The sequence below is a fragment of the Lithobates pipiens genome, unplaced genomic scaffold (assembly GCF_037356315.1).
Source record: "Lithobates pipiens isolate NorthernLeopardFrog02 unplaced genomic scaffold, aLitPip1_a1.2 Scaffold_13, whole genome shotgun sequence".
NCBI lineage: Eukaryota > Metazoa > Chordata > Amphibia > Anura > Ranidae > Lithobates > Lithobates pipiens.
The window spans coordinates 289,742,045-289,768,337 of NW_027507718.1; the positions used below are offsets into that span (position 1 = coordinate 289,742,045).

General features: G+C 42.7%; 1 protein-coding gene across 35 annotated transcripts in view; it reads left to right on the top strand.

Annotated features, from left to right (window-relative positions):
* ANK2 (ankyrin 2) overlaps positions 1-26,293 on the top strand; it is a 749,119-nt gene that overhangs the window by 482,048 nt on the left and 240,778 nt on the right. For all 35 annotated transcript variants that reach the window (XM_077476764.1, XM_077476769.1, XM_077476760.1 and 32 more), the window contains one exon: positions 22,981-23,079. In XM_077476764.1, the coding sequence (XP_077332890.1) occupies positions 22,981-23,079 (99 nt within the window). The remainder of the gene's footprint in view (positions 1-22,980; positions 23,080-26,293) is intronic.

Here is a 26,293-nt window from a genome sequence, read left to right on the forward strand (position 1 = left end):
TTCCATCACTTGGGATGCATTCTTCTTCTAAAGCAGGTATGTCAGATTCAGCAAATCTAACCAGGTATTCGCTTGGGGCTGAATCATTGACACTTTCTCAGGAGAAAATTTCCCAGACTGAGCCAGGTAGACTGACAAGTGACAGATTCCCCTTACATAAATGAAATATATGCATGCTATTTCTTGATGCAGAGAGCGGTGGAGCGTATTAATATATAGAATACCATTGCTGACCTCATGCTGAAAATACTGGTTCCCTAGCTGTTATTTTGACCCACGTGTTGTAATATTTTCAGAGGTCCTGAAAAATTATGCAGATCTGTATATTTTGAGAAATGTTAAGCCAGCCATAGACAGTTTATATTGCAGCTGGCTGGGATTCTAATTATGTAAGGGCCGGCTGATTGTACCCAAATTAATCAATTATGTTGGGTACAACCAACATGTACATTTTTTGAATATACCTCAGCAGGAGAAATTCCCCCATTAATACTGGCTGTGTTGAGGTGGAAATCGAGGGAATGAAAACTGTATCATCAGTGGCCAGCCTTAGAGACATTTTTCTACATTTTTGTTGTAGATCAGAGTCAGAGATTCAAAATGTTGAAGCAAGCAGATAAGCATGACAGCTAATCTGTGTTATAAGATTTGCTTATAACAAACACAGAACTACTAAAAGCTGATAAAGAGTAGCTCTTTGGGATCCTGAGATGTCCAGCAGTAAGTTCCTCTGTCCATATATAAAAATAAAGTCTAAATGGTGTTTTATCGTTTAAAAACATATTTTATTTATAGAACATCAGTTTGGGTACTCACATCTTCCAGGTGCTAAAGGGCACCACTCTATAGTAGATAAAAGAAAAAAATGATGAGATAGCTTGTCAGCTCACAGCATTAAAACCCGCTGCCTACAGCACCGTCCTGCCCCCTCCCCTATGCATTTTCAACACAGGGATCAGTCACGTGTCTTCCTCAGGGGGAATGTGTCATGTCACAGCAGCCAGTAGACCCAAGTAATCAATTTCCTCCTGATGCTGGTTGCCTGGAGGGTATTTCAGTCCTCCCCTACTAAATGCCTCTCGCTCCAGTGTTTTGCCTGCTGCCAGATACTGCTAGCCATTATCTTGTTCCTGCTCCTGCTGCTGACCCTGCCCTGTTTGCTGTACCCTGTATCCTGCTCCCTTGTACCTGCTCCCCTGTTGTTCCTGATCACAGTTTTGTTTCCCCTTTCCTATCTACTCTCTGCACCTCCAGTTTTCCCCTGCTTTTCGGTGTTCCCCATTTTGTATATATTGTATATTATTAGTTAGGTTTCTGTTTGTTAGTTATTAGCCAAGTATTCTGACACTGGGGTTTTTGGTTAACTTATATTTTCATGAATTAAAAATAAGTGAGTGGTTGGGGCATATTAGCCACCCTCCTAAAAAAATTTTTTTGGGTACCACATCCTCCATTGCAAAGTACAATCAGAAAAAAAACCCTAAGTAAATATCTAAACAGGACTTGAAAGGTACCACACCAATTATATATAAAATATATCAAACATAATATCAAAGTAAAAAAAACAAACTTTAAAGTAATTGCATGATTTATGTAAGCTTCCATATGAAGTTGTATACATTATTAATCTTAAAGGTGCAGAATACATAATGTCAAAGAAGCCCCAAAACAGAGTGTCCAAGCCGGGTCAACTTGTTTATTCAACACGTTTCACAGGTCAAAGCCTGCTTTTTCAGGAAAATCAACACTTTATAGGTATCTGCTTAAGAGGCATGCAAAATGTTCAAATATGGATATGGATATGGGCAGGGACCAGGGAATTCACACAACCACTGAAAGATGAAAAAACATGTACTCAATGATCCATAGAGATGTATGGAATGTGGAAGGAGGGGAGTTGGTGGCCATCGTACTTCTTTCCTCCCCTCCCAGTCCTCTCCCCTCCCAAATAAAGATGAAACATTTCTGAAAATTTTGAAGCGGTGAGAAAAAATGTTTTTTCCCTGTTTTAGAAAAATGAAATTTTTAGAAAGAAATTTAGTGTAGATTAGTATTACAATTTGAAAGTCATTTTGTTATGCTGGAAACATAAAATGCAGTGTATATAAAAGTATTATGCTTGAAATAAAAGTATGGCTTATTCAGTAAATATACTAAACTTTCTTTCCAAAATTGTATTTTTTATTACAAATGGAATAACAAGGGCTGTACAGTATACATTAAGAACATTTTAACTATACATGAGAGCAGGCAAAACCCCCTCCCTTAATAATTTAAAAGCTTCCTAGCAATATGCATTTTCAGTTATTGACAATGCTGATCCAGCATATATTGCTCTTGTAAAAGCTTGATCAATGTTCTCCTGATTTTCAGGTGTCATTTCATCCATAAATTAAGGTATTGTGTATTTTTTGTGAGGCAGTGTTTTTGAACACTTCCGTACTTGAAGATGCTGGTGGTGAAGAAACTATCATCTACTGCAGGGGTGCGCAACCTTTTGATGAGTGAGGGCCACTTTATCGACTTGGTAACCGGTCACGGGCCACAATGAGCATAAAGGGGGGATGGCAGGTATGTGTCCACTCTGCATATGTAGAGCAGATATGGATGCAACCCGCTCTACCCTAAGGGCCCTCCAAACTGCCCAGACAGAAGGGGACGGATCCCCTTCTGTTTTTCTTTTAAGGCGATTGAATTGCAAATAGGCGAGTGTAAAAGGACACAAGTCCGTTTACATCTGCCGCTCTATAGAGGTGAATGGAGAGTCCGTTTGAGTCCACCTGAAAAACAGTCGGACCCGATCGGACCGATCATGGGAAAGGGGCTTAAGGGTGCTTTCACACTGATGCCCAGTGCTTTACCTGCTCCTCAGCTGACCTCAATCTTCACTTCTTTCTCAGGATTCCTGCAGCTGGCTGGTACTGCCGATGGGTACTGCTGGCAGGTGCTGGTACTGGTACTGCTGGCTGGTACTGGTACTGCTGGCTAGTACTGCTGACAGGTTCTGGTACTGCTGGCTGGTACTGCTGACTGCTACTGCTGGTGGGTACTGGTACTGTTGGCTGATACTGATACTGGTGGCTGGTACTGGTACTGCTGCCGGGTACTGCTGGCTGGTACTAGTACTGTTGGTTTATACTGCTGGCTGGTACTGATGACTGGTATGGATGGTGGGTATTGGTACTGCTGGCGGGTACTTCTGGCGGGTGCTGGTACTGATGACTGGTACTACTGGCTGGCACTGCTAGTTGGTACTAGTACTGCTGGCTGGTACTGCTGGTTGATACTGTTGGTTGGTACTGGTACTGCTGCCTGGTACTAGTACTGCTGGTTGGTACTGGTACTGCTGGCTGGTACTGACACTGGTGGCTGGTACTGATACTGGTGGCTGGTACTGGTGGCTGCTGTCCCAGATCACGAGTTCCTGTGTCCCGACCCACCATTCCCAAGTATAATTGTGACAGAAGCATGCAGCTGCAGTAGAGAGCAGAGCCGATGCTTCCTGTCACAGGCAGAGTACATTTGGTATCACTCCACCTATGAAGGAGATAGCGCTATACAGGAAGCATCGGCTCTGCTTCCTCTAGCGGCGGCTCCGTTCTTCGTACTAATGCTCAGAGATGGAGGTTTGGCAACCCAAGATCTGGGCTTACCGACCCGCCATCTCAGAGCAAGACATGGCGGGCCACATCAGAGGGTGGGCCAGTGGTTGGGCACCCCTGATCTACTGTATCCCAACAATCACCCAACCGTAGGAGGTACAAGATGGAGTCCACATGCAAACTAAATTGGAGCCTTTCCCCTGTAGTGTAGAGGCAGAAATGCAAATTTCTCTTGTTTTAGAACTGCATTGAAAAGTACAGTGTTACTTGAATCATCTTCCAGGATTTGCTTGTCTTAACAACTTCAACCCTGGAAGATTTGGCTGCTCAATGACCAGGCCATTTTTTGCGATATGACACTCGTCGCTTTAACTGACAATTGTGCCGCCGTGGGATGCTGTACTCAAACAAATTTAATGTACTTTTTTTCCCCACAAATAGAGCTTTCTTATGGCTGTATTTGATCGCCTCTGTGGATTTTATTTTTTGCGCTATAAACAAAAGAAGAGCGTCAATTTTTGAAAAAAAACACAATGGGGGTTACTTACGAAAGGCAACTCCACTTTGCACTGCAAGTGCACTTGGAAGTGCCATCACTCTAAATCTAAGGGATAGATCTGGAATGAGGGGAATGGTAGCACACATTTTGAGTCACGCTAACTCATTGAAAAATGTGGACTTTAAAGGGTTAAAAAACAGAGTCAGCTTTGCACTTCTTTAGAAGCATGTCTTTCACTAGTATTGTACTGAAAAGAGGTGATTATGTGTCTTTTCCTGAAAAACTCTCATCATGTGCGACTTTACCTTTATAAGTTCTACACTTAGAAAGTGTGCTGGAGAATAAAAGGATATGTGAAGCGCTACCATTTAATGATATTTGGATTTTACTAATTTAAAGTCACATAAGCCAGAATTCCAATGTACTCTGCATACACATAATAAAGGTCACAATTAGCATTGCTTCTTTCTTTAGACCTTGACAGCTCTAAATACATTCAGTGGAAGAAATCTGACATGTGATAATCATGTGCTGACAGTACAATATTCCAATGCAATATTTCATATTTACCTGACCAAAAAAAGTGTTTTTAAATCTCAGAAATAAAAATAACAAAGCATATCCCTCTATAGTGTAAACTTGCCTCAATCCAAAGCATCTAGTGTGATTTCTGTCTTCTCTCTCTGCTATCAGCATGAGTCACTTCTGACAGTTCTCCACAACACCAGGATACCAGTGAAGAAGCATTTCCTGGTTCTGTATCGTAATGTCACCCTAATAGACACTAATAGCATTTACTTTTGCTGATCCTGGGTTTTTATTCGCACACATGGCTACCCATAAGTGGAAAGATATGGGGTCATATGTGCTTAATAGCTCAGGCTTGGCCTTTAGCTCTATTGGGGTTGTAGTACATCAATGCAGGGTCCTGGTACTGTTTCCTCTGATAGTTGCCCCCCTGATTTTGACTCTCTGCCTTCCTCTGGTCATTCAGCCGACCACTCTGCCACATTTGCCTCATCCTCCCTGTCTAGTAAGGAAATTTTGGGCCACAATGTCAGAGTTCATGTACAGAATTTCTGTCTTTATAGAGGCCTTTGACTACAGGGGTCACAGCCGTGCCCTCCCTACCTTTCCTCTAACTTCAGTCTTTGACTTTGTCCTTAAGCCACATTACCTGAACAGAATGCATCTGCTAGGGAAGAATCCTTGCCCTGTGAGGCATCTGATTAGGATGAAAAATCTGCTACCAAAATCTCTCCAAAATGTAAGGAGACTATTGCTACATTGATTGAAGCAGTATGATCTTGTTTAGTGTTGAAACATATTGAGTTTGCTTGCTCTAAGATGTCTAGTATAGGGTCCCTAAAATTCTCGACACCAGCTAGGAATTTTCTTGTTCATGCACCGGTTTAACCTGTTCTAAATTCAGACTGGCCGCAAATGTTTTGCCCAGCAATATTACATTCAAGGTTACTTCAAAAGTGGGCTATTCCTATGGTAGATCTGGCCATTAGCACACGCTAAGAAGACCCTCACTGCTCATGTGGAGAAGAGGTTAGCAGCCCTTCTTAAGGCTATCTTTGCCTTGGCACATACTGTCATACAACCTGCAGTTATGTCTTTGGCAGTTTGTAAGTCTATTGCTGTCTGGACTAAGCCTATGGTCTGGAATGGCATCTCAATTCTTACAGATCCCTCTGTCTCTAGTCAGATGGCACTTTTGTCTTCTGCCTTACACTACTGCATGAGTGGCCCAGCGGATAAACTTTGCAATAGTTCTAGAATGAGCCTTTCTCTGTACTCATGGGCAGGATTCTTTGTCTTAAAGCGGGGTTCCACCCTAAATTGGAACTTCCGCTGATCGGAACCCTCCCGTGTCACAATTGGCACCTTTCAGGGGGGAGGGGGGTGCAGATACCTGTCAAAGACAGATATTTACACCCACTTCCGGGCATAGACTCCCGTGGGAGTCTATGCCATTTCCTGTCCTGCCGGGCTGTCTGCTGGGACACACACGGGTCCCAGAGACAGCGCGGACAATTCCTATTGCGCTTCGTGACTCGCGCATGTGCAGTAGGGAACCGATTCCCTCACCTAGAATGGTGGTGGCAGCAGCCGAGAGCCGAGCGATCGATCGGCCTCGGCTGACGGCATCGCTGGACAGGGGGACAGGTGAGTGTCCATTTATTAAAAGTCAGCAGCTGTAGTATTTGTAGCTGCTGGCTTTTAATATTTTTTCCCGCAGTACAGTCCCGCTTTAAATGCTCAGCTGAACTTTCCTTCAAGAAACACCTTGAGCATTCCTCCCAGTCTTCTAATGCTAAGTCAAATTCAGGAATGAACTTTCGCAAGAAGACACAGACAAGCTGAGACTGGAGCCAGGGCCTCTTCACAAAAGTCAGGGAATGTTTGTCAACCTTCTTCTTCTGGTCCCACAACAACTCCAGTGCCTGGCTCCAGAGCATTGCTTACAAATTGTTTCATGAATTAGGCATATGACATTGACAAAGCTAACACAGAGCAACCATTTGGGCCTTCCAGTATATGTTGCATTTCCATCTAGTTTAACACAGTGGGGGTTATTTACTAAAACGAAAGAGTGCAAAATCTGGTACAACACTGATTAGAAAAGAATCAGCGTCCAGGTTTTATTGTCAAAGCTTAATTGAATAAGCTGAAGTTAGAATCTAATTAGCTACCATGCACAGCTGCACCAGATTCTGAGTGTACCAGTTTTATTATATCTACCCCAATATTCCCTATGGAGCAGACTCCCCAGTCTATAATCAATGGTAACAGAAAGGTATACTAAATGTCCACCACCTTTTAGATACGCAAGACAAGATGCTGCCATTCTTCTTCCTGCAACAGAAATATGGTGTCCTCACACATCTTTTTTTGCCATATGCTGATGTTAAACATATTCTAAGTTCCAAGATACTCCCCTAGTAAACTCTTTGACTCATCAATGTCTCTCTGAAGTCCTTAAAGACCCACAAGAAGGACAAGATTTGTAATTTTTCTATAATACTCTGAGAGAAGCCACAGACCCTACGCTACTACAAGACCATAATAACAAATGGGCAACCCTCTTATTACACCTTATGCCAGATAAGGCCTGGCAGGCTATCCAGCAGAATTCGCTACAAACTAAACAAGCTATCCAAAGTGAAAACTGGAAGGAAATTATCATGTTGGAGTACTGCCCGAAAGGAAAAGAGAAATAAGGGTAACAGAGGAGGTTATGAATAATTTAATATTCTTTTCAAATCTCCTTCTCCTGATTGTATTACACCCTGTCCTCAGTGTCATACTGATCGTCCAAATCTAATACATGTTTTTATGGTAATGTTTAGTTTTTAAAGTGTACTGGAATGAAGTCATATCATTCATGACCAGGAACACAGACACAGGACACTTATGCCCTCCTACATTTACTCAGAGAAGTGAAGGAGTAGGCGACTAGATGTCAAACGAAAAAATTCAACTAGATGGGAAATTCTTTGTCATTTGGGAGCTAAAAAAACTGGAAAATCTCAATCAGTAGAAACTATGGCTCATAGATTAAACAAATATTATGAGTCAAAACCAAAACCCATGCTAAAACATTCTTCCAGACTTGCCACATTTTTGTATGTTTTAAAGGGACCCAGGTACCAAGTCTTAAAGATTAAAATACATGGTTTAGTACAATACCAAATAGCTGAAGGACACTCTGGGCAAACTTGATGTGCTGTAATTGACCCTTCCATAGCTGATGGAGCCTTTGGGCTTAGAAACTGCTGTTAGAAGGCCAATGCAAGCTGGTTATTGACCATGGTGGGATGATTGGCACTGATTGATTGCACAGTTGGGAGGTTTTACTGTTTGTGTTGTTTAATTTATTAAGGCACAGATATAAAACGAATAATACCAGATTGAATAGGAAAAGGAAAACAATATATTCGAGTTGGTTAAACTCTCCTACAGTAGATAGTAAGATACTTCCAGGCAGCACACTTTGGTTGCATGATCTGTTTACTGGACCACTGTAATATCAATTCTATATGAAATAAAGAAATACTTAGTTAAAAACACAGATAGATCCAACTTATTTCAGGGGCTCCAGGTTTGCTCCTTTATCAGGGTTGCATAAAAGATATATATCTTATACAGTTTATCCATATATTTTATATATCTTTTATGTAGCCCCAATGAAAAGATACACTTGGATCTGTGCTAACTACACTGTTGAAAACTCAGCAAATCATTTTATTATCCTTATGAATGGCATGCCGCTTTCTCTCTTTTACAGCAACTTGGGGCGTTCAGTATAAAGCCATAACTGACTCATACTCTTGTTTCAAAACAGTGACCTTTTTTTTTTTTTTGTGGAGCTACTGAATAATAATTATGACACATTTTAGGAGGTAGTTAGGAGTGGCAGCTCACATTTTCATTTTAGGGAAGGTTACCTTTGATATAAATTTTTTTTTCAAGAAAATGTCTAAATGAGGAAGTCATACGTTGATTTTTTTTTAAGACTTGTCAGTTTGCACTTTTTTCTGCCCAGAAAGATACATCATGTGAAAGTTACTGCAGATTCTAAAAATATTCATTCATTAAGTGCTATTTTGAGCCTCTGGGGGCAGACAGAAGATAACTGAGTAATGACATTAATAGTACTTCCCGCATCTTCTAAAATCTCCAGTGCTTTCAGTTGCATTAATTACCTTGTTTTAGGCATTTTTCTAATTGCTTGTTTAAGCACAGCCTCTCTGTATTTGCAGTGGTGGCAAAATGTTTTATTGTATCATCAACAATTTAATAACTACATTTTACCTTGCTATAAAATCCATATTCATTCTAAATGTAGAATCTCTTAAACGGGGCAATTCCTTCTGCTGACTTATTGCATTTTACCCCCTCATTCAAGGCATTTTTTCACTATTCAGCACCAGGCTACTTTAACTAGCAATTACTCGGTCATACAACACTGTACCCAAATGAAATTGATATAATTTTTTTACACACATTTATCTTTATATATACAATATGTGTGTGTGTGTGTATATATATATATATATATATATATATATATATATATATATATATATATATATATATATACTGTATATATACAGTTGTGCTCATAAGTTTACATACCCTGGCAGAATTTATGATTTCTTGCCCATTTTTTCAGACAATATGAATGATAACACAAAAACGTTTCTTTCACTCATAGTTAGTGTTTGGCTGAAGCCATTTATTATCAATCAGCTGTGTTTACTCTTTTTAAATCGTAATAACAACAGAAACTGCCCAAATGACCCTGATCAAAAGTTTACATACCCTGGTGATTTTGGTCTGATAACATGCACACAATGTATAAAATGTATAAAAGGTCAGTGAGTTTCTGGACTCATGACAGACCCGGGCATATTTCACCCTGTGCTGCAGTGAAGTTTCTGGAGTCTGAGTCATGGGGAAAGCAAAATAATTGTCAAAGGATCTGCGGGAAAAGGAAGTTGAACTGTATAAAACAGGAAATAGATATGACAATATATCCAAGGAATTGAGAATGCCAATCAGCAGTGTTCAAACTCTAACCAAGAAGTGAAAAATTAGGGGTTCTGTTGAAACCAAATCAAGGTCAGGTAGACCAACTGAAATTTCAGCCACAACTGCAAGGAAATTGTTCGGGATGCAAAGAAAAAACCACAAATAACTTCAGGTGAAATACAGGACTCTCTGAAAACATGTGGTGTAGCTGTTTTAAGATGCACAATAAGGAGGCACTTGAAGAAAGATGGGTTGCTTGGTTGAGTCCCCAGAAGAAAGCCATTACTACGCAAATAGCACAAAGTATCCCGCTTACAATATGCCAAACATCACAGAGACAAGCCTTAAATCTTCTTGCAACAAGTCATTTGGAGTGATAAGACCAAAATTGAGCTTTTTGGCCACAACCATAAATGCTTCATTTGGAGAGGAGTCAACAAGGCTTATGATGAAACGGACACCATTCCTACTGTGAAACACAGAGGTGGATCGCTGATGTTTTGGGGATGTGTGAGCTACAAAGGCACAGGAGATTTGGTCAAAAATGGCAAGATGAATGCAGTATATTACCAATAAATATTGGAGGAACATTTGCATTCATCAGCCAGGAAGCTGCGCATGGGACGCACTTGGACATTCCAACATGACAATGATCCAAAACACAAGGCCAAGTTGACCTGTCATTGGCTACAGCAGAATAATGTGAAGGTTCTGGAATGGTCATCTCCGTCTCCTGACCTCAATATCATTGAGCCATTCTGGGGAGATCTCAAATGTGCAGTTCGTGCAAGGCAGCCCACAAATTTACAGGAACTGGAGGCTTTTTGCCAAGAGGAATGGGCAGCTTTACCATCTGAGAAATAAAGAGCCTCATCCACAAATACCACAAAAGACTTCAAGCTGTCATTGATGTTAAAGGAGTGTTAAGAACTGGGGTATGTAAACTTTTGATCAGGGTCATTTGAGTAGTTTATGTTGTCACTATGATTTAAAAAGAGTAAACACAGTTGATTGATAATAAATGGCTTCAGCCAAACAATAACAATCTGTGAAAGAAAGGTTTTGGTGTTATTATTCATATTCTCTGAAATGGCAGAGAAATCAAAACTTCAGCTAGGGTATGTAAACTTGCGAACACAACTGTGTGTGTATTAAGGAAAATTGTTGCCCATACTTACTGTAATTTTCCTTTCCTGGATCATCCCAATGTCAGCCTACAATGGGTCAGCTCCACCCCCTCTGACCCCTCCAGGAATACCTTTTTTTCTAGCCCATAAAGGGCGTCTGTCAGACCAGCACGACGTTCCAACACCCTTCCTCGCGATGGATAACAAGATGGGAATCCCCGGCTGACATGGGGAGGATCCAGGAAAGGAAAATTACGGTAAGTATGGGCAACAATTTTCCTTATTCCTGGACCTCCCCACGTCAGCCTACAATGGGATGTACCAAGCAACCTTCAATAAGGGAGGGAAGAATAAAACACAGAAGAGAACTGCTGCTAAACAATTTTAATGGCCGACAGCCGCAGAAATAACAGAAGAACCAAAGATGTCCATAGGGGAGAGGGCTACATTTAGCCTATAATGCTGGATGAAGGTATTGGGCACGCTCCAACTTGCTGCTCTGCACACTACCTCAGATACCACTTTAGCATAAGCTGCCCATGATGCAGCCATACCCCTAGTTGAATGTGCTTTTGATCTCCGCCGGGGAGGGAAGGCCCAAGGATTCATAATCGGTATGGATGGTCTTCTCAATCCAGGATAAGACAACCCTAGGGGGAGCTGCCATGCCCTTTTTCGACCCCATAGGAAAGACGAACAACTGGTCTTGCTTGTGAAAACTCTAAGTTCGCTCCAAGTAAACTAAAATAGAGGAGACCAGGTCCAACTTCTTCCAGTCCTCCTGAGACTGATCGACAGTAAAGGCTGGGAAGACAGAACCCCAATTCATGTGAAAGGCCGTAGAGACTTTCGGTAGAAAGCTAGGAAGCGGACTGAGAATAATCTTGTCGGGAAAAACCACACAAAAAGGCTCCTTGGAAGAAAAGGCACATAATTCAGAAACTCGCCTAGCAGATGCTATGGCCATCAGGAAAACTGTCCTCAAGGTTAGATGAAATAAAGAACAGGATCATGTAGAAGATGTTCTGAAGAGGCTAGTAGCAACAGATCGTCCAGGTAATGAAAAACTTGAACGTCCTTGACTCTGAGGGTCGCGATGACGGCTGAGAGCACTTTCTGGGTGCTGTGCAAAGGCCGAACTGGAGGCACCGAAACTGGTAATGAGAGCCTTCCACCGCAAACCTGAGGAGACAGTGATGAGCCAGATGGATGGGAACATGTAGATAGGCATCTGCCAAATCAATGGAGGTCATCCAATCTCCTTCTTTCACCACGGACATGATAGTCTCCAGCAATTCCATCTTGAAAGGAGGGACCCTCATATACAAATTTAGGGCCTTCAGGTTTAAGACTAAAACCTCCTGAAGCTTTTGTCACCAGGAACAATGTGGAATAGACTCCCAGACCTCGTTCTTGCTTTGGTACCAGAACGATGGCCCCCGCTGTCAGCAAACTGTATATATATGCTTGCAAACACTGTCTCTTCTCCAAGGAGGTGGGAACTTTGGTTTCCATGAACAGGGACTGCAGAGGTCTTGACCCAAACTCGAGATGATAGCTGTCTTGAATTATGGACAACACCCAAGCATCCTGAATTTCGTCTGCCCAAACCCTCTCGAACCGAGCGAGTCTTACTCCCACTTGAGGGTCTTGGGCGGAGAAACCTTCAAAAGGTCTTATCGGAGGACTTGGGGGCTTGGCCCTGCTTGGACTTGGAGGCTTTCAGAAAGGAAGAACCAGCTGGCCTCCATTGCCTGGAGAATGGTCTACCAGGTCTATAGGAACTTGCCTCCTTGAAACTCTCCCGGGACCTTCTTGCCGGACGAAAAGGGTGCCGCTGCCTCCTCCTTTCTTGTGGGATTAAACCTGACACACGTTGGGCTGGTGGCATCACCCATAACCAAAAATGTTCTTCCAAGATATCAGCGGAGGAGGAAGAGGATAGACAGTCAACATAACAGGACAGTCACTCAGAATCAGCATAGGCAGTCTTGAAGGGATGTGATATTTCAAAACAAATTATTCGGTTACATCAGCTTCAAGTGCTTGGTAGCTGGTGGTGATCCAAGACTGATTCATCTTTATGAAGGTCAGTCGATCAACCGAGTCGGTGGACAGGCGCACCCTGTGATCGGTTACAAATCCACCAGCAGCACTGAATGTGCGTTCTGAAAGAACGCTGGATGCAGGACAGGCCAGTAGCTCAATTGCATACTGTGCAAGCTCTGGCCAGTGATCCATCCTCAAGACCCAGTAAGCCAGAGGATTTTCGGTGGGAAAGGTGTCCAAGTCTGACTTTGCCCCTAGGTATTCCTGCACCATGTAAATCAGACGCTGGCAATGGTTGCTGGAACTGATCATACCTTGGGGCTGTGGACTAAAAAATTGTCTGAACGCATCGGTCAGACAGCCACCTTCTCCACCGCTCCTTCTGAACGATGCCTCAGCAACACGTTGTCCAGGACCAGGAGTTTGTAACCTCCCAGTCTCTGGGAACGCATTGCATAGACCTTTCTGCAAGGCCTCCCGGAGATGTCTCATCCTTTGCTCCCTCTGCGACGGCAAGATAAGGTCCGCAACCTTACCCCTGTACCGTGGATCACTGTTTTGCCTGCGTACTTGCGTAGCCCCTTGAATGCCTACGGAGCACCGCTGGTTCAGAGGACAGAGCACTGGAAGAGGCCATGGAGGAAGAAGAAGAGGAGGGGGTGGAGGAGAGAGGTGTGTCACAACCAGTAGTAGCATTTTGGAGGCGTGGTGGTGGAACAACCTCCAACACTACTGCACCTTGTCCTGCATCCTTCCCAGCTGCCAGAAGAGTGACCCAATGGGCTGTGAAAGACAGGTAACGTCCCTGTCCATGCCAGCTGGACCATGAGTCAGCGGTAATATGTACCTTACCGCTGACCACCCTGTCCAGTGAGGCAAGGACATTGCCTTCCACATGCCGGTAGAGAGCCGGAATCACCTTCCGTGAGAAAAACCACTGAGGAACCACACATTGCACAAACTCACGGAAGGGGGCCGAGTCTACCAGATGAAAAGGTAGCAGTTGAAGTGCTACCAATTTAGCCAAGCAGGCATTTAGCCGCTGGGCATGTGGATGGCTGGCAGTGAACTTCTTTCTACGGCCCAGCAGCTAGGGCAGGGAAATTTGCTTGCTACAATCGGACGTGGGTGTACTGCTAGCAGAGTGCCCGGAAGCACTTGGCTGTGACACACCTAATTCTACACCTTCATTGCTCTCAGCACAGGTTTCAGAGAGGACTGAAGGTCTAGTGGGGTTGGAGATCCCAGCTGATGAGGAGCAAGGAGAGGTCCGCTTTGTTCTTTGGTGTGGGTCTTTGAGGTAAGCTTGCCAACGAGCTGCATGGCAGGTCAACATATGTCTGGTGAAGTGGCTGAGTGCACTGACTCCACGTGGGTGCCTGGTAGGCCACGCGAGATACGCTTGAGACATATGGTACAAATAGCAGCAGTGCGATCTGATGCACTCGTCTCAAAAAAGGCCCACACCAAAGAACTTTTAGAATAACGCGCAGAGGCAGCGCCCTGCACAGGCGGAGCTCTGCAGTGTGATTCAGTTGGTGTGCTGCCCCTAAGCTGGCCCCCGGAGGGCATCCTGCCTCGGTGGAGATGTGCCTCCTCCTCTCTCCTACCAGGCACCCACGTGGAGTCAGTGCCCTCATCATCCCCTACCTCTTCATCACTGGAGCAAACCTGGCAGTATGCTGCAGCTTGTGGAACATGACTGCTAGATTGCTGTCCTTCTTGAGCATCCCCTCTCTCTGCACTCACGCTACTGCCTTCCTCTAGCTGAGTATCATCATCAGAGCCTACAAAACACTGGGCATCCTCCTGGAGCATGTACCCAACACTGTACTCAAACAGTTCGGGGGACTCCTCAGGAGGAAGTGGTGGGTCTAGGGAAGGAGTCACTGATGATGACATTGAGACGAGGGAAGAGGATGCGTTGGCAGCTGCTTTGCTAGTACCCTGAGCCTGGGTGAGAGAGGATGAGGAGGATGAAGAGGGCTTAGTCATCTACTCTACCAAGTCTTCGGCATGATGCGGCTCAACACATCCAGCTGCCAAAAATAAGGACAAGCGTGTCCCATGGCCACGTGCTGATGACGATGCACCGCGTCCATGACCAGCACTGTTGTCTCTAGACACAGAGCCTGCTTGCCCTCTTTTATTGGCTCGTGCCTGTCTGCCTCTCCTTGTTGGCCTTCCAGACATGGTAATGGCCTGCAGGGAGATGGGAAAACCAGCAATTGGGTAGTGTATATTGTGCTGAAGGCACAAAACACCCACTAACTCCTGCAGATTCCTTTATTATAGAACACCAGCAATAAAGGGCAGATACAGGTGTATATTGTGCTGTGCTGGAGGCACACAACACCCACTAACTCCTGCAGATGCCTTTATTATAGAACACCAGCAATAAAGGGTAGATACAGGTGTATACTGTGCTGTGTTGGAGGCACACAACACCCACTAACTCCTGCAGATGCCTTTATTATAGAACACCAGCAATAAAGGGTAGATACAGGTGTATACTGTGCTGTGCTGGAGGCACACAACACCCACTAACTCCTGCAGATGCCTTTATTATAGAACCCCAGCAATGAAGGGTAGATATAGGTGTATACTGTGCTGTGATGGAGGCACACAACACCCACTAACTCCTGCAGATGCCTTTATTATAGAACACCAGCAATAAAGGGCAGATATAGGTGTATATTGTGCTGTGCTGGAGGCACACAACACCCACTAACTCCTGCAGATACCTTTATTATAGAACACCAACAATAAAGGGTAGGCACAGGTATATACTGTGGTGTGCTGGAGGCACACAACACCCACTAACTCCTGCAGATGTCTTTATTATAGAACACCAGCAATAAAGGGTAGATACAGGTGTATACTGTGCTGTGCTGGAGGCACACAACACCCACTAACTCCTGCAGATGCCTTTATTATAGAACCCCAGCAATAAAGGGTAGATATAGGTGTATAATGTGCTGTGCTGGAGGCACACAACACCCACTAACTCCTGCAGATGCCTTTATTATAGAACACCAGCAATAAAGGGCAGATATACTGTAGGTGTATGCTGTGCTGGAGGCACACAACACCCACTAACTCCTGCAGATGCCTTTATTATAGAACACCAGCAATAAAGGGCAGCTATACTGTAGGTGTATGCTGTGCTGGAGGCACACAACACCCACTAACTCCTGCAGATGCCTTTATTATAGAACACCAGCAATAAAGGGTAGATATAGGTGTATACTGTGCTGTGCTGGAGGCACACAACACCAACTAACTCCTGCAGATGGCTCAATTAGAGAAGAGCAATATAGGTAGCTACAGGTGTATACTGTGCTGGAGGCACACAACACAAACTAACTCCTGCAGATGGCTAAATTAGAGAACAGCAATGAAGGGTAGATACAGGTGTATTCTGCGGTGCAGGCACACAGACAACACCCAGTCACCCAATAACTCCTGCAGATGGCTCAATTAGAGAACTGCATCAAAGGGTAGATACAGATGTATTTTGTGGTGCAGACACACAGACAACACCCAGTCGCCCACTATCTCCTGCAGATGGCAGATGGCTCAATTAGAGAACAGCGACAATGGGTAGATACAGGTGTATTCTGCGGTGAAGGCTCACAGACAACACCCAGTCGCCCACTAACTCCTGCAGATGGCAGATGGCTCAATTAGAGAACAGCGACAATGGGTAGATACAGGTGTATTCTGCGGTGCAGGCACACAGACAACACCCAGTCGCCCACTAACTCCTGCAGATGGCTCAATTAGAGAACAGCAACAAAGGGTAGATACAGGTGTATTTTGCGGTGCAGGCACACAGACAACACCCAGTCGCCCACTAACTCCTACAGATGGCAGATGGCTCAATTAGAGAACTGCAACAAAGGGTAGATACCTGGTGTATTCTGCGGTGCAGGCACACAGACAACACCCAGTTGCCCACTAACTCCTGCAGATGGCAGATGGCTCAATTAGAGAACACTCATAACAGCAATGAAGAGTAGATACAGATGTATTGTGCGATGAAGGCACACACACAACATCCACTAACTCCTGCAGACGCCAGAACACTACACAAGGCCGCCGCGCTGGCGGCCTTATATAGTGTGGGGCGTGTACTACACAGCCTGAGCTATAATTGGCCACAGGCATCCTGCCTATGGCCAATCATGGCTCTCCTCGCTGCTGGCGCTGTGATTGGCAAAGCATGTGGGGTTACAGTGCATGCTTGGCCAATCATGAGCCAGCAATGCACTGCGATGGCGAATTTGGCGCGGACGGCCCACAGAGTTCTGGCTTTGCCAAACGGGCGAACAGCCGCTGTTCGAGTCAAACGTGCGTTCGACCCGAACACCAAGCTCATCCCTACTCTTGGGCATTGAGTTCACCAGAGCTTCACAGGTTTTCACTGGAGTCCTCTTCCACTCCTCCATGATAACAATCACAAAGCTGGTGGATGTTAGAGATCTTGTGCTCCTCCTTCTGTTTGAGGATGCCCCACAGATGCTCCATAGGGTTTAGGTCTGGAGACATGTTTGCCCAGTCCATCATCTTTACCCTCAGCTTCTTTAGCAAGGCAGTGGTCGTCTTGGAGGTGTGTTTGGGGTTGTTATCATGTTGGAATACTGCCCTGTGGCCTGGTCTCTGAAGGGAGTGGATTGATCATGCTATGCTTCAGTACGTCACAGTACATGTTGGCATTCATGGTTCCCTCAATGAACCGTAGCTCCCCAGTGACGGCAGCACTCATGCAGCCCCAGACCATGACACCCCCACCACCACGCTTGACTGTAGGCAAGACCCACTTGTCTTTGTACTCCTCACCTGTTACTGCCACACTTGGTCGACACCATTTGAACCAAATAAGTTTATCTTGGTCTTATCAGACCACAGGACATGGTTCCAATAATCCATGTCCTTAGTCTGCTTTTCTTCAGCCAACTGTTTGCAGACTTTCTTATGCATCGTCTTTAGAAGAGGCTTCCTTCTGGGAGGACAGCCATGCAGACCAATTTGATGCGGTGTATGGTCTGAGCACTGACAGGCTGACCGCCCACCCCTTCAACCTCTGCAGCAATGCTGGCAGCACTCATACGTCTATTTCCCAAAGACAACCTCTGGATATGACACTGAACATGTGCACTGAACTCCTTTGGTCGACCATAGCGAGGCCTGTTCTGAGTGGGATCTGTCCTGTTAAACCGCTGTATGGTTTTGGCCACCATGCTGCAGCCCAGTTTCAGGGACTTGGCAATCTTCTTATAGTCTAGGCCAGTGATGGCGAACCTTGGCACCCCAGATGTTTTGGAACTACATTTCCCATAATGCTCATGCACTCTGCAGTGTACTTGAGCATCATGGGAAATGTAGTTCCAAAATATCTGGGGTGCCAAGGTTGGCCATCCCTGGTCTAGGCCATCTTTATGTAGAGCAACATTTTTTTTTTTCAGATCCTCAGATAGTTCTTTGCCATGAGGTGTCATGTTGAACTTCCAGTGACCAGTATGAGAGAGTGAGAGCGATAACACCAAATTGAACACACCTGCTCACCATTCACACCTGAGACCTTGTAACACTAACAAGTCACATGGCACCGGGGAGGGAAAATGGCTAACTGGGCCTAATTTGGACATTTTCACTTACGGGTGTACTCACTTTTGTTGCCAGCGGTTTAGACATTAATGGCTGTGTGTTGAGTTATTTTGAGGGGACAGCTCATTTACACAGTTATACAAGCTGTACACTCCTTTGCACTGTAGCAAAGTGTAATTTCTTCAGTGTTGTCACATGTTGTCAAATGAAAAGACATAATAACTTTTTTACAAAAATGCGAGGAGTGTACATACTTTTGTGAGATACTGTATATCTTTTTTTGCATACTGTTATCAGAGTAGCTCATTGTCACCCTAGTGAAACTGCATTACTCTGGGGAGGTGATCAGGTTTTTTTTTAACACTGTGATTGCTTGTTACAGTGATAATCACTGTTACAGCAATTGTTTGAACTGTCACGAATGGCTTTCATTCATGACTCATTGTTTACTATCGTGATGCTGTGATTGGCTACAACTAATCTGACAGTACAGAGGGCTGTGATTGGCCCAGGTACCATGCGATAGCTGTGGGCTAATCGCAGCATCCCAATAGTAAGCAAACTGCCAGGAATGAAAGCCATTCCTGACAGTTTTACCTACATGTTATTATGTGAACCCTATGATTGGTCATAGCGATCATATGATACTCTGACCACTGTAACAAGCATTGTGATCAGCTGTGTTCACTGCAGCACCAAGTATGTTGCTATTCCTGGGAAAGCTGGTGGTCAGCTAGTGGTATGCTGCATGGGCAATAGTTTAGAACCAGTTATTGAAGGTTATTAGCATGGAGTAAATTAGCGATTAGGAGACACAGTCATATAGGGACTGCATTTGTTTCTTTTTGTTCTTTTATTTTCACCTGGTGATCCTGCCAGTAACAAACTTTCTGTACAAGTGTGACAATGCTCACTCACTGTGCTGTATCCTTGTATCCTTGGAGAAGCAACATTGGTATCTTGGTCCAAAGGCAGTGTGTTAGAACTACCAAGCACTCCCAGATCTATATTACATACGCTGAGGTGTTCTGTAGCCCATAAAAGATATCTGGGTAGACAGATAACATTGTCGGATATTTATTTTCTGTGCAAAGGGAGTTACAAGAGCACACGATTTCTAGCAGGATCATCAGGAATGTTTTTATAGTTGCAGAAAACATGCTTGAGGAAAAAATACAAATGCAGCCACCACTTCTAAGGAATAGTAAGAAGAAATATATTGTATTTGTGTTATTGTGTGTAGATATACCTTAAAGCTAAACTATTGCTAAAAAAACTAAATTTTTTTCCTTTACAACTTTAGTTACGTTTCTTACCCGTAATGAAGTATTACCTACAATGTGCAGGGCTGCCCTCTCCTCTTTTAGCTGTTGAACTTTTAGCTGTGTAGGGGCTAACAGGTGTGGGTCTCCTGGCTTAGCTGCACTACAGATGATCTGAGAAGGACATGCTATTATTACATGCTATTACCATATCACCATATAAAAACAATGATTCTGTGCGTAGCATGGCGTAGCTCAGTACCCACATAATTCAGAATTTAGAAAGATCGCTAGTGCCTTTGGAACCAATAAAGTCCTTAAAATAATCATAAATGTTATTCAAAAAACCTTAAAAACATTCAATATGGTACATAAATTATATAGACATAAACATTATAAGAGTACATCCATCACTAATTCATATACAACTATTACTGGGGTATATAATGAAGACATTAAAAAGGGGTTGGCTAAGTCACATCATAGCTCCCTCAACACGTTTTGTCAATCTCAGTTCACTTCATCAGGAGTTGCTAATGCTGATCAGATGTACTCTTAAAAATAAAATAAAAACAAAAAAATATATATGTATATCTGTCAGTCAGTGGATGTGCGGAAGCCATCATCAGAAAGTCTAGCCCAGGAGCTGTTTAGGAGGCGGAGAACCAATTGCTGAAGACACAGCGGGGGAGGGGGGAGGCAGGATGAGACTGGCATACGTCTCTCTGCTAAACAGCCCAAGTAAACCCTCAGCAGATGGCTGACAGCACCAGTGCGTCTGATCATATAGTGCCTTTAGACGCATTGCTGGCAAAACATGTTCAGCCAGCAATGCTTCTCTGACTGCACATTGAATGGTCTAATTTTATCATTTAACTCAACAATTTGTTTCAGACAATTAAGAAATAAATATGGACAATTTTTGGCATGAAAGACAATTCAATTTCTGATATATTTTTGAATTGTGAAAGTACTCCCACACAAACACAGGGAAAATATACAAAATTCTTAAGTTGTCCTTGCAGGACCATAGAATTGAAGATGGGGGTACTATTATGTTGATGTGGTGGTTGTGAATTAAAAAGTTGTGGCAAGATGGAATAAAAGTTACCACCTTCTAGTGGAACTGCAATATATTTAATGGGGGGATTTAATACTGCTTTAAATATAAGTGATAGATTTCAACATGAAATCCAAAATGTTCCTTTGCTATGGAGACATCTGCAATGTACACCCTTGCAGTCATTTAGTTTTTTGGGAAAAGTAAAGACATCTTGAAAATATTATGAACAACACAAGCTTAAAGCAGCAACTTTTTTATCAGTAAGATTAATAACTATGCACTGTCTACCTTATTGGCAAGTCATTCTTTATTTACAAGGAACTTTTTCAAGTTTGCATGCTGCTGTCATAATACAGATGCCTTGAAAAAGTATTCACACCCCTTGAAATTTTCCATTCTTTGACATGTTACAACCAAAAACGTAAATGTATTTTATTGGGATTTTATGTGATAGACCAACACAATGTGGCACATGAAAGTGAAGTGGAAGGAAAATTATAAATGGTTTTCAATTTTTTTTACAAATAAATATGTGAAAAGGGTGGAGTGTATTTGTATTTAGCCCTCCTGAGTTAATACTTTGTAGAACCACCTTTCACTGCAATTACAGCTACAAGTCGTTTTGGGGATGTCTCTACCATCTTTGCACATCTAGAGCGTGACATTTTTGCCCATTCTTCTTTGCAAAATATCTCTGTCAGATTGGATGGAGAGCGTCTGTGAACAGTAATTTTTAAGTCTTGCCACAGATTCTCAATAGATTTTTTTCTGGATTTTGATTGGGTCATTCTAACACATGAATATGCTTTGATCTAAACCATTCCATTGTAGCCCTGGCTGTATATTTAGGGTCGTTGTCCTGCTGGAAGGTGAACCTCTGCCCCAGTCTTAAGTCTTTTGCAGATTCTAAGAGGTTTTCTTAACATTGCCCTGTATTTGCCTCCATCCAACTTTCCATTAACTCTGGCCAGCTTCCCTGTCCCCACTGAAGAACAGCATCCCCACAACATGATGCTGTAGAAACCATGTTTCACGGTGGGGATGGTGTGTTCAGGGTGATGTGCAGTGTTGATTTTCTGCCACACAGCATTTTTCTTTGAGGCCAAAAAGTTAAATTTTGGTCTCATCTGACCAGAGCACGCTCTTCCACATGTTTGTTGTGTCCCCCGCATGGTTCTCGCAAACTGCAAACAGGACTTCTTATGGCTTGCTTTCAACAATGGCTTTCTTCTTGCCACTCTTCCATAAAGATCAGATTTGTGGAGTGCACGAGTAATAGTTGTCCTGTGGACAGATTCTCCCACCAGAGCTGTGGATCTCTGCAGCTCCTCTAGAGTTACCATGGGCCTCTTTGCTGCTTCTCTGATTAATGCTCTCCTTGCCTGGCCTGTCAGTTTAGGTGGACAGTCATGTCTTGGTAGGTTTGCAGTTGTGCCATACTCTTTCCATTTTCAGATGATGGATTGAACAGTGCTCTGTGAGATGTTCAAAGCTTGGGATATTTTTTTATAACCTAACCCTGCTTTAAACTTCTCCACAACTTTATCCCTGACCTGTCTGGTGTGTTCCTTGGCCTTCATTATGCTGTTTGTTCACTAACAAACTTCTGAGGGCTTCGCACAACATCTTTATTTATACTGAGATTAAATTACACACAGGTGGACTCTATTTACTAATTAGGTGACTTCTGAAGGCAATTGGTTCCACTAGATTTTATTTAGGGTTATCAGAGTAAAGGTGGCTGAATACAAATGCTTGCCACACTTTTCAGATATTTATTTGTGAAAAAATTTGAAAACCATTTTTTATTTTCCTTCCAATTTTTCCAGTGATGTGCTACATTGTGTTGGTCTATCACATAAAATCCCAGTAAAATACATTTACGTTTTTGGTTGTAACATGACAAAATGTGCAAAATTTCAAGGGGGTGTGAATACTTTTTCAAGGCACTGTATATGTTACTTATAGTTCTTATTCTAATTTATAGCCACTAGAGGGCACACATGTTAGACAGTGTAATCAGAATGCTTCAGTCACATCATGCAATGCATACTATATGTATTTTAGCTTGACTTCTGGGCTATTGGGTGGTTATATCCCTAAAGTACTAACCACTTGCTTACAGTGATCTCAGTAGGGGCACAGTGAATGGGTTAGTGAAATGTAGAAAAATAAATCTTTTTTCTAAACATTGACTAGATTTTTTTTTTTTTTTTTGTTTCAGAATGGACTCAATGCTTTGCATCTTGCTGCCAAAGAAGGACATCTCTATCTTGTTAATGAACTGCTGGAAAGGGGGTCTTCAGTGGATTCTTCAACTAAGGTACAATTATAAGATAAAAAATATCTAAAATTTGAAAACAGAGAAATGTATAGAAGAAACAGCTTGTTTTAATGTAAAGTAGAACAGGACACTGATGGATGAGGGGCTGAGGTATGATACAATATATATTTTTTGAAGGTGTATCTCTAGGCATTGAATATACTTGTATTAAAACAGTTGAAGGTGCCGCTTATTCAAAAGTCACCAACCTCGATGAACGCTATCTTTTAAATCCTACAAATTTTCTTGTTTACAAGCAAGTGAAAGTGGAGCTCCTGTTTTAGTTCCATGCCTGCTCAGATGTTTGCATGGCAGGTCTCAGAGACCTCAGCGCCACAGTCGTATCTCTTTCTCTTTTTCCTCCTGACATTTCACATAGAGTCTGGGGCTTCATCTGCTTTGAAGCTGAATTCTAGGGAGGGATTTTTTTGCGTAGTTATTATGGTCCTACCTGTGGCATTGCTGTGAAAGCTGAGAATCTTTCCGAGGAGTGTGCAGAGCTGCGACCCTGCTGCATAGTAACCACAGGATCTCACCTGCTCAGCATGGGCACTGTTTATAGAATATCTTGCATTTTTCTCAATGAATGGAAAGCATTTTCTGATTGAACAGTGAGTATTGTGACGTCACTGACCCGACTCTTCACCTTGTCCAATCAGAGAATGCCTTGCATTCGTTGTGAAAATTGGAAGATGTGCTTGGAATGGCAGCTATAGTCACACAAAATATATTTAAAGAGGAAGTAAACCCTGATGGGTTTACTTCCTCTTTTTTTCCCTGCAAAGGTAAAGCATAATGGACTGCATCTATGAAGCCTAGAATACTATGGTGTGTTGAGAGTAATGAGTAATATGAGTAATATATTCTTTTTTTAATGTTTTATTTTAGCTCACATATGATGTATAATGCTGACACTGAACATTACAGAATGCACACATAAATAGTCACAATTGACAGCTTAATGTATTATTAGCATGTCTATGATGATAGCAGAAAGCAGATTCAAGTAATGAAGAACTGAAGTCCTCTGCTTCTTGATACCTTATGGAATAGGAATTAGCTAGGTTTTATAGTTTGTTATGAAGCAAAACACTTGTGGTAGGAGGGCCATATTTAGAGATAGGCAAGCTAAGTGGTTGCCTAGTGTGAAAAACAGCAAAATCAATTTTAGTATTCAGATGAAATTAAAGTTTTTGTAAAGGCTGAGGGCTTTTCCCCATTTGTACATTCTATGCATTAGAGGTACAAAACCTTCTCTGTGCAGCAGCCCCCCTAGGCTCTCCTGGGACTCTCCCTTCTCATTGGCTAAGACAGCCAGTGAGCCAATGAGGAGAGAGAGGGGGTGGGGCTGAGCCACGGCTCTGCTTGTGAATGGAGATGCAGAGCCGCAGCTCAGGACCGAGCTTGCTCGGGTGCCCACATTGCAAGCTGCTTGCTGTGGGGGCACTTGACTGAAGGGAGGGCCAGGAATGCTGGCTGGGGACCCGAGAAGAGGAGGATTGGGGCTAATCTGTGCAAAACCACTGCATAGAGCAGGTAAGTATGACATGTTTGTTTTTGTTTTGTTTTTAAATTGATTTTAATATCATTTTAAGGTAAGTAAATAATATGTGACAGATACTCCACAGATACTCCACTGTGCAAAAGTTTTAAGCAGGTGGGGAAAAATGCTGTAAATTAAGAATTCTTTCACAAATAGTTTATTTTTGTTGATTAACAATATTGAAAGTAAATGAACAGAAGAAAAATCCAAATCAAATTAATATTTGCCTTCAAAGCAGCATCAATTCTTCTAGGTACACTTGTACATAGTGTTTGAAGGCACTCGGCAGGTAAGTTGTTCCAAACATCTTGGAGAACTAACCACAGATCTTCTGTGGATGTAAGCTGCCTCAAATCCTTCTGCCTCTTCATGTAATCTCCCTCACAACAACCTCACCTTACTAGCAGAGTTTGGCTGTTCCTTACCCAGTTTTAGGCCTCCCGCACAGTTGTTTCTATTTCAATTAATGGCTGTGTTTCAACCTACCAATGAAATTGATGATCATTAGCACCTGCTTGGTATAATTGGTTAATCATACACCTCACTCTAATCCTACAAAATCCCAGATTTTTTGCAAGTGTACAGAGTGTGCAAGTCTAAGAATTGATGCTGGTTTGAAGCCAGAGGGTAGTCACACCAAATATAGATTTTATTTAGATTTTACTTCTGTTTGCTAACTTTGCATTTTGTAAACTGATAAAAAACAATTAAAATATATATTTTTTTAAAGCATTCTGACTTTACAGCCTAAAAGTTTTGCATGTTACTGTATGTACAGTGGAATGGATCAACTAAAATTTTATAGCAGTCCCTGCTCATGTTTGTTTGATCAAGGCATACGTGCAAAGAGTATAAAAATGGCAAAAAGGAAATATGTTACAATTTTGTAAGAAAAAAAAAAGTTGTAATTGCAGATAAAATATGTAGTGTGGGACCATTCACTCCATGAACTGAAGAAAGGAGTTTTCAACATTTTTTTTATAATGTATGAATAAGCTAGCAATTCTTCCTATAACCCCAGCTTTCCAGATCTTCTTCTTAAGCCATTGTCGTATTACCGCTAAATAAAATAAAATATTGTGTCCCAGCTAGTACCAAAACCACCAAATAAGTTGAAATGATTTAGATTGTGGTGTTGTGGTTGTATCCAAGCTATGCTTAAAGGATGAGTTCACCTTTGTTCACCTTTTTTTTCTTTCTAAATTCCAGTTCCCCAATGTACCAATATAGCATTCATGTACTTTTTTGAAAAAATATCAAAGCGTTCCAATAAATCTACAGACACTAAGGGTCCGTTCACACAGGGGCAACACGACTTTGAGCGTGACTTTGGGAGGCAACTTGGACACGACTTGAGTATGAATCACAGCACGACTTGAGGCAACTTACAAGGCAACTTGAAGTTGCTTCCAGGAGAGGAGACTTTACCAGTAGCCAATCACATAATAATCAGCTCTGTGGGAGGGAGGGGTTTGCCTAGAAAACTATTTTTACTTCCTGGAAAGTTGCTTCAGTTAAGACAGGGGATCAGACTTGGAGGCAACTTCTATTGAAATCAATGGGTACAAGTTGCCTAGAAGTCGGATTGAAGTAGTACAGGAACCTTTTCTGAAGTCGGAGCGACTTCAGTAGTGTACATTAAGACAGCTCTCATTCACTTACATTGATTTT